Here is a 16,676-nt window from a genome sequence, read left to right as displayed (position 1 = left end):
ACCTAAACTAAACTAACTTTATTTATACTGGATAGCTCTATCAGTTCTCAACTGTTCTTCCTAGAGGTCCAATAAGGATCATCTCTTATTGATCCAGTGTTGAGGAAACCCGAAATGAACTAAATTATAGCTCTCAGCCCTAAATTATAGCTCTCAGTTTTAAGTCCAGTAAGGATCATCTCTTAATTATTATTGATCCAGTGTTACTACAGTACAGGTGGAACTGAACTAACTTGATCGGTTCATACATGACAGTTCTAAACCAGCGGGGTCGGCAGCATCGATAAGTGAGGTGGACATATTCATATATTCATGTTCACAGACCATGAAAACAATGAATTTGAAAAGAAATGAATATTGTAAAACACAAATATATATGAATATGTCCATCCCACTTATAAAGCTAGCGACGCCACTGTTCTAAGCCGATTTTCCCTAGAGGAAGAGTATAAGGAAAATCAGTATCGAGTTTAATCATCCCTTAATTACTACTCAACAAAAGTGTGGCAGTGCCGTATCTTATTCTTTCGGGATGGAAACGTAATGAATTACGAAACATTAAGAAATTATGAAAAACATATGAATTACGAACACGATACTGATATAGGGCGCGAAAAGCATACATTGCACTAACCACTACATCATCCAAATTCATCAGACAAATAACAAACATGACCCCTCAAGGAATGTGTGATTTTTTACCTTTTACTGATAATAAATTATCGGTGAAGCGCAGATATTCGTAAAACCTCTAATCACTTTTCAACGTGTTAAAGGACGCGAGGAAAACGTCATCCCGAAAGACGTTTTACGAATTCAAGTGTATTTTAGCTTTGCCATCACTCGAGGGCTTGAGGGCTACAATCTAAATATAATGCTTTATATGGTTTACGAGTAAGAGACGCAAGAGATTGAAAGGAAACTTCATGCCAAAAGAGGTCTTACGAATTCAAGTATTTTAGTTTTGCCGTCACTCGAGAGCTTGAGAGCTACAATCGATTGCTTAAATGCGCTTTACAAGTCGAGCACTTTTCAAACGATAGTTTAAACATCTATGCCTATGGACTAACTGACTATAAATATATCAATTGATTGATCCACGTTTGAACTCTAATAATAATACGAAGGAAGACTTATTTTTCTTTGGATTATTTGCTAGTAAATTGACTGCGCTAATTGTGTTTTTATTGGTAGGTTTCTGTTCAAATTATCGAGTTCATTTATAAATTATAAACTGTTAAATAGTGAAATGAATACAACCTACCTTTCCGCTGCCGATGTAGTCGAATGCGGTGTCGCTTCGTATATGGATTAAGTCGTATATGCCGTGTGGTTGAAATAAATTCTTTTATAGGCTTGGAAGCAGGATATTGGCCGGTTTAAGTTATTTTCTATAAATATAAGAAATAGTATTAGTATAATACGATTTAGAAAAAATGGCGGATGTACACTTAGTCAGGATGTGGGAAGAATAACAAGTAAAACCATAATGCTTGTATGACATAAGATTTAAACACGAAAAAGGAAATAGCTTTATATTTTTTAAGTATATCCTCATGAGAACGTCAATTTGCGCTCAAAACAATTTCCGACATGCACGGCAGATTTCCTTTCTACAATGAAATGCGTCCACGCTATCTTTCCCGTCTTAAACGAATCATCCACTGAATCAGACTTATATATCTCAGGTATTCACCCACAGGATATCCAAAAGAAGATTTGTCGTACGACTTAATTGTTGCCGCCGTAAAATTCAATGCTACATGCACTGAATACTACAGTAAGTCATAGAAGAACAGCGCAAATCAACTGCCCCGATATGTGAAACAACCTTTATCTTGTCCATTCAGATAACACATCCTCATATAATTTAAATCACACACATTAAGTATAAGGCCCTGGATTTAGGCCCATGCCAACAAACTGGATGCGATTCGCATGCAAACGCGACGCAAATTTCCATTCTCAGAAACAAGTTAGCAGCTTTTGAAAACTGAAAAATTCGTAAAAATCGTGTCGCGTCGGTGGATCGCGTCCGGTGTGTGTCGACCTTTAGGGCCAAAACGTAGGTCTTAAAACCAGGAAAAATAAGTCGCGACTTAAAAATAAGACGCGACTTAAGAATAAGACGCGACCTCCTCGTATAAACGATACAAAATGCTTGTTAGATAAGACGCGTCTTATGTAAGATGGGTTTTGGGGCAGGCTCGTATAAAGAGACAGCTCGCGTCTTATTTTCCCTCGTATAAATGGCCCTATTGTGTTTTAAAAGAGATCGGCAAAAAAGTTAGTATTTCGGCTGCAGTTTTCGTAACCCGAGTAGCTAAATTTCTATTTTACCCCATTAAGACTGACCACGCCTTCCGAGTTTTTAGGGCCTAATATACGTCAGAAAATTTTGTAGGTGACCCATATTTGTTACCGATGCCAAGCTCGGCCTATCCGCGGAAATACAAAACAAAACCCTTTCCGATGAGAATGAAATCGTTTGACGTCAGACTAGAATAGTACAATCTCATGTAGAAGGGTCAAGGGAAAGCGATCTCTTGGGATGTTTGTAACTGCAGATATTGATTTTTTCGCTTCAAGCTTGTTGTGATTATCACATCGCCGCGTATTATAAAACTAATCAAGTCTCTATCCACGCGCGAACCAGCTTAATAGAAGCATAGACAGGTGGGTAATATGTTATCGAGATTGGTTTATTCTGTCAATATCAATTAAATATCGTGTGACAAAAAGTTCTAGACGTTGATGTATTATCTCGCGGCTAAAACTTGGCCGTAGCTTTCTTTAAATGTGCAAATTGTTATATATGTTCTATATCTTCAATCATCATTTTTTAATGAAAGGTAAATCAGCCTTTGGCCTTCCAAATTCTCTTTGTACCGATTTATTATATCTACATTTCATTTTTTTACCATATTTCAGAAACGTGATCAGGTGAGAGAGGGCGCGTGGAGGTTGATAAAATAGCTAGGCCAGTAAGACAGCACAACTGTATTTGAATAATCACAATATTATAAGCCCTCGTCTGAACTGGACATGTAATTAACAGTCCCAAACAATGCCTGAACATCGAGGATAAACTCATTGGGACACTATTAGTTGGCCTGGTTTGATCCTTAATGCCGTTCAGCATTGTGACATGCGGTTATCTTAAAAGCAGAGGCGTGGAAATGTGCATTCGGACTGAGAAGTAATATTTACAAAAACGCCTCTAGCTATCATGGTTCTTGTAAATCCCAAAGAACTGGTTGAAGCAACTATAAAGTCAGGGGATGGAGTGAGGGGAACCATCACTCTGATAAATTCTATTTTGGGGGGCATACTCCTCTTCCCACGCACTCGCTGACTCGCATGAAAGGAATAAACGAAGTGCATAGCTGTAGCACTATTCCACCCCTTGCACCTTGCGTTCCCGAGGTAATAAACCCACCACCCCTTCTTAACGCAGTTCAAGTCGTCTCACATTTATCCAAACCTTCCTAAGCTTTGTTCGACTGTCCGTTAACTGTCAGAATTTAATATAAAAAATTATCTTCGCTGGGATATTTAGATATACCTGATAAATTTGTTTTCATTACAAAAAAAATAGATTTATGATTTTTGTTATCGGTGAAGTGCGAATATTCTCGATTCCTGGTGGTTAAAAATAAATGGCTTTTTGATTTTACATTCTAGCGTTGTTTATGCAGCATATGCGTTGTGTGGGCAAACTTTGTTGTATTTTTGGCAACGGCTAAACGTTTTTTATTTGAGGACTTCTCTAATGGATGTGTGTGTGGAACGAACAGATGTGAAACTATTTGTGATATGGACACATGCAGTTGCCACCAAGTTGGAAATCCTCACAAAAAACTAATGCCCTTGACATAAAAAAAACCTAGCGTCATCAAAATTTAATAGTTAACTCTACCGAGTATCTTGTAAAAAGCTAACCATGAATGGAATGAAAAGCTATACCCATAACCATAAATGAATATACTTCATGTATTGTTGTCGGCAGGTTCATGTTCGTGTTTTTCCTAATATTGCTGAGAGATAAGAACTCAGCTGGGATCAATGAAAGATATTTTATAAAAATATACTCTGGTTGCAATGTGTTTACTTTGCGTGGCCAGTGTTTTTATGCGATAAAGTATAGCGCAGATATATAACTCAAGCGTATAATGGTATAGAATTCAAGAGTATAAAACTCAAGTGTATCATGCATGGAATGAACTTGTGGAAGAATCCAAACCTGACCGCCATAGGCATAGGAAGTCCGTAAACAGTTATTTCACCATTTCCCAAGGATGCTGATTCGAGTGTATTCTCACATATCTCATCATCCAACAAATTATCATCAGTTCATTGCATTACGTTGTTTTTGGGGTAGAAAAAACAGGCAATTGCGTAGGCATACTTTCGAGAATGGCAACAATTTTTCCCGCCCCAATTGCGGAAAGATAATTTAAATTATGAATATGGAAAACACATTTCTGATATTTCGTAATCTTAGGTTCAAGGTTAGTTGTCGGCCATCTTATATTTACTGGACTAAACCTACTGGACTATGGTCATCAGCGAGGTTAACCTTATAATTATAAAATTATTTTCAAATTAGCAAGTATAAAGAATCCCAGTAAAGTCTGGCGCACACTAGAGCTGTGTTCCTGAGCCAAATGTCGGACATAGTGAATGGCGTAAAAAGATCTCTTTTAAAAGCTCTTGTGAGCGGTTGCCTTTACAAACGGTTTTTGTCATTCGTATCGTGTTCACACGTTTCATTGATTTCTGCGTTTCAAAATCCTTCCGTGGTCAATTAATGCGGCGAACGAAAGCTATCTGCTGTCGTATTTGCGCCTGCGCAGTAAGCGGTCATGCATGCATAGAGTACTCAGGCCATTTACAGCAGGGCGTACAAAAAAGCTACTAAAGGCCCTCAGGTTAGGGCTGCTTTCCACTGTAGCGTTTTTTGTACGTACGTACACGCACGTAAAAGCTTAAAACTTTGTAAGTTGTTGTACAATTGCATGATCAGTTTATCCAGAAGAAAAACACACGAAATCATCAACAGAATCCAACCCTATGCACCTTCTATTCAATCGTCCATTTCATAAGTATATGACTTGAGTGATTTTAATTTTTAACCTTTCACGTGCGTTTACATATACGTACAAAAAACGCGACAGTGCATGGAAAACAGCCCTTACAAAGTGCAATTTTATGCAAATCTCGAGGACTGAGATGTCACGTTCGCACTAAACTCAAAAACAATTATACGATTCACGTTGATCTAATGGCCATATTTCTTATCTACCCAAGTGCAGTAAACAATGACAGTTAAAAAATACATAGAATAAAGATTATATTTTCATTGACATTAGGACTATTCTATATCGGTGAAAATGACTTGGTCTCGACAACTGACGACAAAATGTCAAACGAGCCACGATATAAAACCTATCTGGTACTCTATTTTGTGTTTTAACAGACCCTCACGTACCGGTCGATTATTGATGAAAGAGATTATTATCAAACCAAGCAATTAGGCTAGCCATGTATAGCCATAAGACATTCTAGTTTTACCACTTTTAATATGTCGCATAAATACTTTAATAAACAAAGTAAACGAACTTCTGCTGACATATATTGCATTCAAACGAAGCCATATGCAGTTATCGTCAGTGGACCTCAAAAATTGTCAAATTTGTCTTACACTAATCAACCAGAAATGTGTTTAAACGTTTTTATAAACGCTAGTCAAATTTATCCGTTTTCGCTGCATTTTAGCGGATTTGGTAAGGATATAACTGAAATTGGTAGTGAAATTTGGACCACCTAAATCAGTAGATGCAATGGTCCATCATCCATATTAAACCTAAACTCGTATGCGTAGCTATAGTACACAACCGGGGCTAAATAACGTAGCCGATATAGACATAGACATAATGTTATTAACCTCACCCAGAAAAAAATATTAATAGCGGTGGAACAAAACTACTTGTCGCACGTATAACAGACTTCATATAGGCTTCATATAGGCATATATAAATTGATATTATTTAATACCTGTAAGAAGAGAAATGAACAGATCTCCGTCTCCTCGCTTTGTACGTAGAAAACCACTTCCCTCCTCGCATTGCTTATCAGTATGCCGACATAATCGATAACTAATTGTCCATATGCTAAAAATATTATTCCAAGCGGCTGGGCTAGCCGGATAGTATATCGCCAGTTATCCGGCTTCGTCTCGTCAAAAAGTGTTTCCTGAGCAATTTCAGAGTGTTCTTACTTCTTGGACTTCTCAATATCACCCTAAAACATGCTGCCATTCCTTCGCAAGGTTCTGCTGTGAAAGTTTTACCTCGAGAAGTCATGCACGAGGGTAATTTGCATTCATTATGCGTATATGCTTGAAATTTAAATAATCTAGCTTATCTAACCCGCGACGTTTTGTTTTTTAATGATGCTCTTGAGGTTATTTGTTCACGCATGGACAATGGCTATTTGTATCGCGATCAAATGCAGTCGTCTTAACTAAACGAGTTAACGTCAATTCATTGTTCCTAATACAGTCAAACAAATTATCATAAAATAAGACAAAGGCGATGATCAAAATAATAAGAATAATACTGTACAGGGTGTTCCCAAAAAATGCTCCCTATTATTGAAATCAAGCCTTTGTTAGAGTCTGAACCCAATTGAAAGCAACACGCTTTATTTGAATGCCTCAACCTAATACCTATGCTATTTACACACTACTGCGTTTATCATGGCATTCAAATTCCAACAAAAGCTTCATTTCAATCGGGGGGACTTTTTTTAAGACACCCTGTATGGGGAGTACAGTACAATTCAAATAAAGGCGAAACAAGCAAACTTTTATGTGGCATTTGCGCTAATTATTCTTGCATAAATAATCTTTCGAAGAGCAGCCTGCCCAGCTTCCATCGCACGACGCGCGGTTGCTAGAAGCTCAACTGGGTGCGCGGTGGTGATATATATTCATATATATGAATATACACCACAAATTACGCTTCTAGCAACGGCTCTGGTAAATCCTAAATAGACGAATTTAATCCCAGAGGTTAGGTTGGGATTGGATTTAGGGTTACGGTTTACCTTAAAACGGTTTACCTGTGTATTCAGGATTTCTAAATATCGAATTATTTCCTTGAAGACCACACTAGATTTTAGGCTACTTACACCACAGCATTGGATTAACGCATGGAGGAGATCGAAACCCGGTTAGCCTCATATTGGCCCAATAGTTACGTTTTAACAACAAGGTATTCAATATATGATGAAATAAATGATGCAATATACGATTTAATCCAAAGGTTATCGCAATATTTAGATTCAATTCAATAATTTAATATAACCAATAAATATTTAACAATAATAATTTACAAATACTATCTATTATACACAATGAGTGAAGTATGTACAAGAAGTCGTCAGGCGGTTGCGAGTGGCAGAAAGTTGATCAAATTGTCAATGCTCTAAATCACAGCAATATTGTCTAACCGTAAATGCTACTTCGGATTAGGAGAGCTGAGCTCTTTCTGGCAAGAATAAAGTTCAACGGGAAAAATGGATTTAGTATCTTTAAGCACACTTTCTAGAAAATAGGTTTTTGAATTGGCTAATAAATGGCTGGATTTAGAAAAAAATTAAACAGTGTGTAAACTTTAAACCATAACAGAAAGTTATCAAAAGAATTCAAGAACGATCGTACTAATAAAGTGTTGTTAATTCAGACTCGAATATTTTTTGGTTGGGCGTTCACTTTGTGTAAGAAAACTTTGATTTAGGCCTTATGACCCGTAAAACCTAAACTTTTTCCAGTGCTATATTGTGCAAATTAGTTCATTCAAGCAAAATGAAACTCGCCAGCCTGAGTCATAATATAAATAATTGATAACTAAAAAAGCAAAACAATTTCTCGAAGTTCTAATCCCTTTTCCCCAAGTCTAGACATTACTCTCCTTCATCACTTTCAGCCCGTCGTTGATTTCAGTGGCGTCTCCGGCGGGATCATTCTCTAGGGTTCTCGCTAAGCATTTTGTAACTGCCTCCATCTGTTTCATGACAAGATGCATGGTACGTTCTGTGGTATCCAGACGTTTCTGTAAGTCTGCCAGGTGCTTCTGGGCTGGATAACGGAAGATCATGTAATTATGTGAATATCGAATTACAATTATCATATGGCGTTGGACGGTTTATGGGAGCGACTAGAAAGGTAAGTTCATGAATATGTAAAACTCAGAGACTTTCAAAGAATATTTTGGCAACAATTTTATATGCATATAGTGACCCAAACATAAGTGCAAAAATACTTTCAAGCATCTCACAAATTCGGTAACCCGGTGATGTCATAATGCCGGTTTCGCGGGAGACAGAATTTAATAATTTTTAACAATAATTTACAAAGTTTTGATTGGCAACATGGAAAATTTAGCTACGTAGTGGCTGGGTGGCATTTCTCAAAATGGATCATTCGATGCTATGTTGAGATTTTAATTTTCAGGCGCATTCACGGTGAAAATTCTTCAATCCACATTTTCCCTTGTCCTCTTTCAATCAATTTTTTGTTCGTCTTCTAAGCATGTTTTCGAAAAATTACTGCCAAAGTGAAACTTGAACCCTACTCAAAATGTCAATAATCATATCCCTAACATCATACAGACTCAGAAATTGCTGAATGCAATTTGTAGCATCTCGTGTAATGCAGCTTTAAGAGACAACCTTTGAATAAGTGCTAGGCTTGGATTTTAGAATTTTTAAATCTATGATCAAATTGCTACACACATGTACCTGAATCAATTCCTAGATGAGCTCAGCTTATCTCGATTTATAAATATTGCTCATAATTAAGATAGCTATATGGAACTTCGACGAGAGAGCTTAAAGGCCGCTCTAATGTTGATTAACAACGAGAAGTCTCTGTATAAAGTGCCAGCCTTGTATGCTATGAGAGCTAAAACATATACCGTTCCCCTCGCCTTGCGCTTATAAATTATACGTAGCCATAATAAAATTCACGGCTGTCAATTTATAAGTTGTGATAGTTGCATTGTCACATTGAGCGATCAAATTCTACAGTTATTATGTGATAACTTCGATGAGCAAGGTTTAACATAAGTTTTAAATATATATTTTTAATATCGAACCAGAATAGCATCAGTGAATCTCCCCAAAATTTATGTAATTCTTTTTGATATAGCGATATTTGCGACTGGGCTGACATAACTTATAACGACATTACTTATAAGGCATATTAAAAATGCCATTCAATGATAACAATAACAATAATTTATTGACGAATTTAATGGCAAAATCTTACTCTGAATAAGTTCATATGTCATTTCGGTTATGAGTAATCCCATCCCTTCGTTTAGTTCGGATTTTTCCATGTCATAAATCTCTTTCATATCAGTCTCGGCGTGTGAGGAAAGTTTTATATTCTATCTTATGAATTATTGAGTCGTTCAAAAAAATTTTCATATAAACGGCCGGCAGCCGGCGGTGACTGTGCATCATAAATCAAGTGGAGGCAGATGTTTAACAATGGCAGAATGCCAATGGCAATAACCTACAGTTTAATGCATCGGACCTACTTGATTCGGCCTGGGCTTATTGAAGAATTATTTTCCCGAAGTATTAGACTGCTCACAGGTGGAAATAGTTTGCCAAAGTTTACTCAATTCAATTTTTAGATTCGGGTAAAGATTGAACCGAAATAAAGCCTTTATCAGTGGTTTATTGTGCAATAAAGAAACAAGCGGCTTATCCAAAGTCGGAGAATTAATTTCCACATTTTACTTTGGGTTTCTGCGGCTGTCTGAGTTTAATAACAAAGTTTATGATAGAAATCTGTTTTGCTATATTTGGTTCGCTGTCGTTTTTCATTTTTTTCATGAAACTAGTTTAAACTCTGTAATTATCAATGGAAATTGAAGGATGAGTGTAAGTGATAAGTGTCAATGGATTTCACTGTATTTTTTCATCAAAGAAACTTTTTTCTGGTGAGTTTTAATAGACATTTTGCAGAAAAAATTGACTCTATTTATAACTAGTCCCAGTCCTCTTCCGCGTTTTGAAAATACCTGGACCACCTGGATGGAGTGGACAACCTGAAGTAATGGAATAATTTAATACCTGCACTTCCACCTAACACACACAATTTTTGAACTTCCTTAAGTTGGTTGACACAAGAAATAGCTGCGGCTAATAAATCAGATACTCTTTTCCCACAAGACATCTTTTCTATATCCACCTCGGCTAGGCGCTTCTTAACAAAATCGCAGCTCGGATAATACTGGTTATGTGATGCTAATGGATCGTCATCTTGTAACCACTCCTTAAGAGTGCCTTTACATTTAAAGCACTCAACAACATCGCCACGGCCTGTATATAGGAACCCAGCCCTCGCCAGGGAAAATATGTTGACAGTGCTTGTCGAGGACCATTCACAGAATGTTCGGATGCGACCTCCAATGTCACCATTTTCATTGTCTGTCGGCACTGATGTCACCACTGGGGTTACTGGGGTGACAGTCGGAGTAGGGGTGGGCTGGACCGGTGTCACTGGGGTGGTGGGTGCCGATGGTTGGTTATCTAAAGTGGTATGCATCCGAGTTAAATTATTTCAAAGAAAAAACTTGGTAGCTATTTGAAGCTTGTATGCATGGGCCATTAGGCATGTCATTTGAAATGCATCCTTTTGCCAAACAAATGTGAAATTAATATATCATAATAGGTTTTGTCAAGTGTTATCTCAAAATGCTTGTATTTTAAACAAGGCTAAAATTTTTAAAGAAAATATTTTGAACAATTGCTTTGGAGATTGAAGGAAATTTACACATGATGCGAACGTAAACTAATCTGATATATTGTCTGGACAATAGGATGCATACCACATGACAATAACCAAACACAGACATTCAATTTCATGTTCTACCCAAATGATATCACTAAATGTCTACATAATAGGCAACCTCTCCTATAATAATGATAATTTAGTTCTATGTTATATTTCATTTTTTGTCAGTCTTATATTTAATATGCTGAACACTTACAATATGTAAATAAATATGCACTTTGTTGTACCAAGAATGTTGCATTAGAATGTTAGCAAAAAGTCAGTAAACTAACCTTGTTCTGGATTCAATATGGCTCCCCCAAGAGCTTTGTATTGTGCGGCAAGCTCAGCCTTTCTTTTCTCTTCTTCTGCCTTAAGTTTCTGCAACTTTTTCTTTCGCCTCTACACCATTTAAAACAAGATGAAATTGGTTGTTAATTAACTGATATATGTAATATGAGAAAAGTATGGATACTGAAGTACAGATGCATACACTAAGAGGTAAATAATCCCCTTACATTACATGTTGCAGGTGTTCAGGTTACAAAATGCATGCAACATAGACATAGTTGGCACAAATCTTACTTAATAGCATTCAAGGATGGGAAAATCAAATTAACAAACCAGTTTCCACTGACCCAATAGCTACCCCAAGCAAAGCATCCCTTTCTCTGTATGAATTGACTTAACACTCCTTAACTCTAGGATATTTTGAGTTAAATAATTGGATTAAAAATCAACTTTTTTCCAGTATCTCATGTTAACCAATTCTTCAGCTGATTAAATTATACAAGACAGTATATTTTATGACATATATGAGACAATTTTACTTTTATCTAATAATTTACAGAATTGATTCCTTGGAAAATAAAAATGAGTAAAATTATTGCTTCTCCAATATATGCATAGTTTTGCATTATAAATTATTAACAATGATTTATTGTTAAAATTACTTGCCCTATAAAAGATCTAAGATGATTGAGTGGGCATTATTTGCTTATTAACCCAATATGCATTAGTTTTTATACATATGAATCGTAATAACTGCTAATATTGCAGTTGCATTCCTTATAGGTTGGTCCAAAAGTAACAATACAGCCATAAAATTCAATGTATATCTTGGCATGAAAAGCAAGATAGCTTTAAAGCTTTAAAAAAATTTCAATCAACCTCGTACTATAGATTGCTAGTATAGCATTAAACCAGGGCGCTTCTTTACTATAAATGTTGTGACATTTGGCACATATAGCGAAGAACGCCAATATTATAGACGCGAGTTTATACAAACTTGTTTGCTTTACAAAACGTTATTAGCATTATTATCAATACGATCTGTCAGGAAAATCAGACAAATATATATTGATTTGAGACTGAGTATAAAATAAGTTTGTTTATACCACGACAGCCTTTCAAACAAGGAAACGGATTTTCATGTTTCAGAGGAATACTAATAAATTGCATAAGGTACATCTGAAGGAATATTATATTTTTGGCATTTCAATTTGGCTGAATGCGACCAGCAACCACAAGCAACTAGACGCATTTATGTATAAACGGTATCTTGCACAATTTAATTGCGCATTTTGTACAAAATCTAAACGATTTCTAAGGAATTGTAAAGGCACTTACCCTGACGTACAGTAAAACTAACAGAACTCCAGCGACTGGCAGGATAAATTTCCATGGTACAGGTTTTCCCAGGACCTTTAGGTTTGCAACTTTTTTTCCAAAGTTGACAGCCAATTCCACTTTGGGTTTCACATGTTTCACGTATTTCTGCTTGGCTGTCGGATAAATATACGCGATGACGGCAATCAGAAATGCTAGTGCTGCTAACTTTATCTTTTTGCCCATATTAAACAACTCGAACGGTGGCCAAACGTTTGCAAGTTTACAAGTAATCGCTCTTAGCGTCCGTTCGCATAAGCGTCGCGGTTAAAAAGTTTGTTTACGTCCAAGCTAGCGCATGCGTTTCAATTCTAACGCGAAAAACCGCACGTGCAGCCGGCCAATCGAAGCGTTGCATTTTAGCGGTGTAAACAACATATTGACGAATCAGGAATGGGCTTTTTTAATAAGGTCGTCTACCCGTCGAAATGCAACAGGTAGCAACTACCTTCAAGTGTTTATACCTTAGAAGAGAGCCAGCATTAAACACGAACTATAGAAATATTGATAATGATAGAATTATTGACAACGATTTCAATATTGATATATCAACTACTGCTGCTGGGACAGTATTCCCTATCTAGCACCAGCCACTGTTTTTCACACCTGTTTTATCGCCCCCCCCCCACGCAAGCCGGCCAGAAGTCTGTTTAGATCTGTTTCTAAAATTCATACATCACAAAGGCTTTCCTTTAAATTCTCCCCAAATCTTTGACGCAGGCACACGACTCCGGTTCTGGAGGTATGTTTTTCATCAATTGACCTTTTCATCAATATAGACGCCATTTTGATATCGCAAAGCGTTGTGGTATATGGTATATACGAACATGCATGCATCGGTGCATACTGCTTCGGCGATTCTCTTTATTTAACAAAGGAGTTTGTTATATAATATACTGAAGCGAAGCATTCAGTAAATTCGGAAGCCATTCGTGTATTGTTTCAAAATAGCTTATGACCAACAGAGTCTAACGATGTATGTTGTCCTACGGCTACACACAGAATTGTTTTGCCTTTCAATTACTAGGATTACTAGTTCGAAAAAACCTAAAGCGAAAAATTAGCCTATATCTTGAATTCGAAGTTTAAAGTTTCAACATTTGTATCATTGAGACATTAGACGTTCCTTAGTAAAAGTATTTATTTACATCCGAGCTCTCGACTAGTTTTGGGTTTTCGACGGGAAATTTAAAAAGAAAAATTTCTTTGACTGTATATTTAACCTCATGTTTGTAGAACTTTTCCTTGTACGTTTCCCGCCGAAGACTATGACGGTCACTCGCTTTTATCGGATAAATTTCTCTTTCAAATGTCTTTATTCAGGCTTGACTTGTGTCTAATGCAGTAATGCATCTGTATGACATTGAGTTTGGCTTCTTTTAATTTATATATAATTTTTTAAATTGTCCATAGTTCTTTGGCCAACTAAGTTAGGTGTCTTCACTACAACCCACGCGGTTTCTGCACACGATTTAAAATAAGTGGCCATGATTAACCCAAGGACAAGGTGGAATACCTTTGGCACGAAACTATGTTTAATCAATTAACCGAAAGTGGCCAAAAGTTATCAAATTCCGCGTTACTGCCATCACATACTTACATAAAACCAGCCAAGATATGTTATATAATCCTTTTTGCTATAGTGTAAACACGTGTAACTGGAAATCTAGCCTTGGTAACGCATTACAACGTATCTATTTACAACACGATAATACTATGACACATTCTTTTAAAAATAAGTGGCAAATTCGGCGTATTACTCTAGCCGGAAATGGGTTTAAAGCAATAAACGGAAGTGAATTGATATGCATAATCGGGAATAAAAAGCATAATTATTGCGATTTGAAAAACCGAAATTTGCCAAGAAGTATATTTGGAAACTTATAAAGACCGTCATACACTATTGCAGTCGCGTGAAATTGTACGAAATGTTTCAAAGACATATGTTTTGCACTCGTGAGCCTGTTTGTTTTAGTACAAGAGAAAGGCTCACATCCGGCAAGCCTTTATCGTTATTCCAGGAACTGCAATTTTGGGAAGACCCAAGTCTGTTGATAATAAATACGGGATTCACCTTACGGAGAATCAGTACAGAGGAGCTGCACTTTAAAAACAATCACTGGTGATGAGGTCTGACATTTTCGGGGCAAATGATGGCAAACTTCATAGCACAGTTTGGGCAAAATTGCAATCTAGATTACAGCTCCGTGCCAATGTTTCAAAACGAAAATTTGGATACGTCAAGTTTATATGCCTATACAGACTGGGTTAGTATCAGATTTTTATAGTTTTTCTACACGTGTCAAAAGCGTTTCTACGTTTCCTAATTTTCCCCAGAACAAGTTAGCAGTTGGTCACATCGAACTTGGTGGCCGGTGATGGTAATAAATGCTATCGTAGCTGCCGAGGGGCGCTATTTGAACCACCCGAAAAATGTTCAAAAGATTTCGGTCCTTCGATCGTGGTTTTTAAAAGCAAGGAGATTTATGGCCACTACCGCTTAAAATTCGGAATGGGAGCGGTCGAAACCCGAGATAGTATAATCTTTTTTAAGTACGTTTCGTCAGAAACCAAAGAAAAAAGTGAAAATATAGCTAGTAGATTTTCTTCGAGATAACCTTGATAGTGAAACATAAATGAAATTCAATACGTTTGTCTGACATTCGGTTCGAATTACCCCGAAAATTACTCGGGTTGTTCGTAAGTTACTTTGGGTTGTTTTAAAGTCACTTTGAGTCTTTATCTTTAGACCTTTCTGCTGTCTATGCCTAAAAGCCGAGTAATATACTGAATTCAGTTCGATTCCATTTGTATATAAGCGACAATTGTTATCCTTGGTTACATCTTAGAGATAGAATATTTAAGCACATTTGGATTTCGTTTACCGCTGGAGAAAAATTTCGTGGGCGATTTTGTTTTGGTGCACGCGTGGTTGTTGTTTGCAAACTATTTCATGACAAAATAAAGTTTAAACTTCAAAGCATTCCCCAACAGTAAAATAATTTCGTTTTGTCAAGTTTAATAACTGCTTTATTACTTTTTATGTGCTCTGTAAGGAGATGTGCACACGGTAACGTTTTTGAGCGTTTTCAATTTTTGTTTTCATGCCAAAACGGTTTCAAACACCCTCAATAAACCAATTAAAGTTGAAGCTAATTTAACATATTGAGCATTTGGACCCGTAAACTGAGCGTTAAAACCATTCTCGAGGCGAAAACGATTTTAAAAACGCTCGAAAACGATATTCCTGTGCACATAGCCTCATGTCGCTGATAAAATGCGGCAATTTAGCGAAATAACGTTTCGTTAAATATCGTTTTATGTTGTTTAAAGGTACGGACACCAAGACCATGCAAAGACGTCTTAAGACAAGCTATTCGTGTGAGCAGAATCAAGAAAGGACAAGAAATGCCTGTGATTGACAAATCTAGCACAGTTCCGCATAAGAGAAGGAAGGTGAGGAACCTAATCAACTGTACCACTTTCTTCAGGGAGCGATGCTTAGGTCCGAACATGGACCAGCTTTATGTCTGAGGACAACAGCTTTGAATCGAGGCTTTCAGAACCATCAATAGTTGGAAAATAGGCATTCAGAACAATAAAAGTGGACCTAAACGTGACGTTTCGATTCTTTATCTAGCCCATGCAAGGGGACATTCCCAAAGAAATGTTAATAAGAAGGCAAAAGAACCGGGAAGCTGCGAAAAAATGCCGGTTGAAGAAAAGAAAAAATGAAGAAATACTAAAAGGGGTAAGAACGAAAATGAAGTGACATTTCAAAATTCTGACACGTGTATTTGACATGTACATTACGCTTTGCTTTCAGAAAATCCAAAAGTACAAGGACAAGAACAGTGCAATAGAGAACGAGATTAAACAATACAGAGACGAAGTATCCCAGTTACAAAGCTTGCTGCAGCAACACAACTGTAAGAAGGATGCAACAAAGTCTAAGCAACATTGCCCTGAAGTTACTGCGAGTACATCATCACAACACAGTGCCAAACTACATAAAGTACCGACAACCGCTGAAGAGGAAATCGCGGGCTCAATTGATGATTTGCTCACCGAACTTCAGGATGACGACGGCTGGTGTGAAGAACTAGTAAACTTCATGTAAGAATATCAGACAGGTTTCATGTGAATCGTGAGACAA

The 16,676-nt window shown here is 36.9% G+C and overlaps 2 protein-coding genes across 2 annotated transcripts; one reads left to right on the top strand and one right to left on the bottom strand.

Annotated features, from left to right (window-relative positions):
- Positions 1-7,351: 7,351 nt before the first annotated feature.
- LOC114523195 lies at positions 7,352-12,803 on the bottom strand. Its single transcript, XM_028544056.1, has 4 exons — positions 12,482-12,803; positions 11,146-11,254; positions 10,150-10,608; positions 7,352-8,143 (listed from the first exon to the last, which is right to left on the bottom strand). The coding sequence occupies exons 1-4, from the start codon at positions 12,704-12,706 to the stop codon at positions 7,962-7,964; spliced, it is 975 nt and encodes a 324-aa protein (XP_028399857.1). The 5' UTR covers positions 12,707-12,803; the 3' UTR covers positions 7,352-7,961.
- Positions 12,804-14,522: 1,719 nt separating this feature from the next.
- LOC114523133 (proto-oncogene c-Fos-like) lies at positions 14,523-16,661 on the top strand. Its single transcript, XM_028543982.1, has 4 exons — positions 14,523-14,787; positions 15,854-15,976; positions 16,161-16,271; positions 16,347-16,661. Exons 1-4 carry the CDS (start codon positions 14,671-14,673, stop codon positions 16,638-16,640), a joined length of 645 nt encoding a protein of 214 aa, XP_028399783.1. The 5' UTR covers positions 14,523-14,670; the 3' UTR covers positions 16,641-16,661.
- Positions 16,662-16,676: the final 15 nt, after the last annotated feature.

The sequence above is a fragment of the Dendronephthya gigantea genome, unplaced genomic scaffold (assembly GCF_004324835.1).
Source record: "Dendronephthya gigantea isolate DGI-Jeju-01 unplaced genomic scaffold, DenGig_1.0 000026F, whole genome shotgun sequence".
Lineage (NCBI taxonomy): Eukaryota > Metazoa > Cnidaria > Anthozoa > Malacalcyonacea > Nephtheidae > Dendronephthya > Dendronephthya gigantea.
The sequence above is the reverse complement of the archived record's forward strand: the minus strand, read 5'-3'. Positions and strand labels throughout refer to the sequence as shown.

What these genes read in the sequence shown, in the direction of transcription:
- LOC114523195 (XM_028544056.1), bottom strand. Translation starts at nt 12,706, where the DNA reads ATGGGCAAAAAGATAAAGTTAGCAGCACTAGCATTTCTGATTGCCGTC. An exon ending in TAGTTTTACTGTACGTCAGG is followed by an intron (nt 11,255 to 12,481) that starts GTAAGTGCCTTT and finishes TAAATGGTGTAG; the next exon opens with AGGCGAAAGAAAAAGTTGCA. An exon ending in CATATTGAATCCAGAACAAG is followed by an intron (nt 10,609 to 11,145) that starts GTTAGTTTACTG and finishes ATACCACTTTAG; the next exon opens with ATAACCAACCATCGGCACCC.
- LOC114523133 (XM_028543982.1), top strand. Translation starts at nt 14,671, where the DNA reads ATGATGGCAAACTTCATAGCACAGTTTGGGCAAAATTGCAATCTAGAT. An exon ending in TTCCGCATAAGAGAAGGAAG is followed by an intron (nt 15,977 to 16,160) that starts GTGAGGAACCTA and finishes TTCTTTATCTAG; the next exon opens with CCCATGCAAGGGGACATTCC. An exon ending in ATGAAGAAATACTAAAAGGG is followed by an intron (nt 16,272 to 16,346) that starts GTAAGAACGAAA and finishes CTTTGCTTTCAG; the next exon opens with AAAATCCAAAAGTACAAGGA.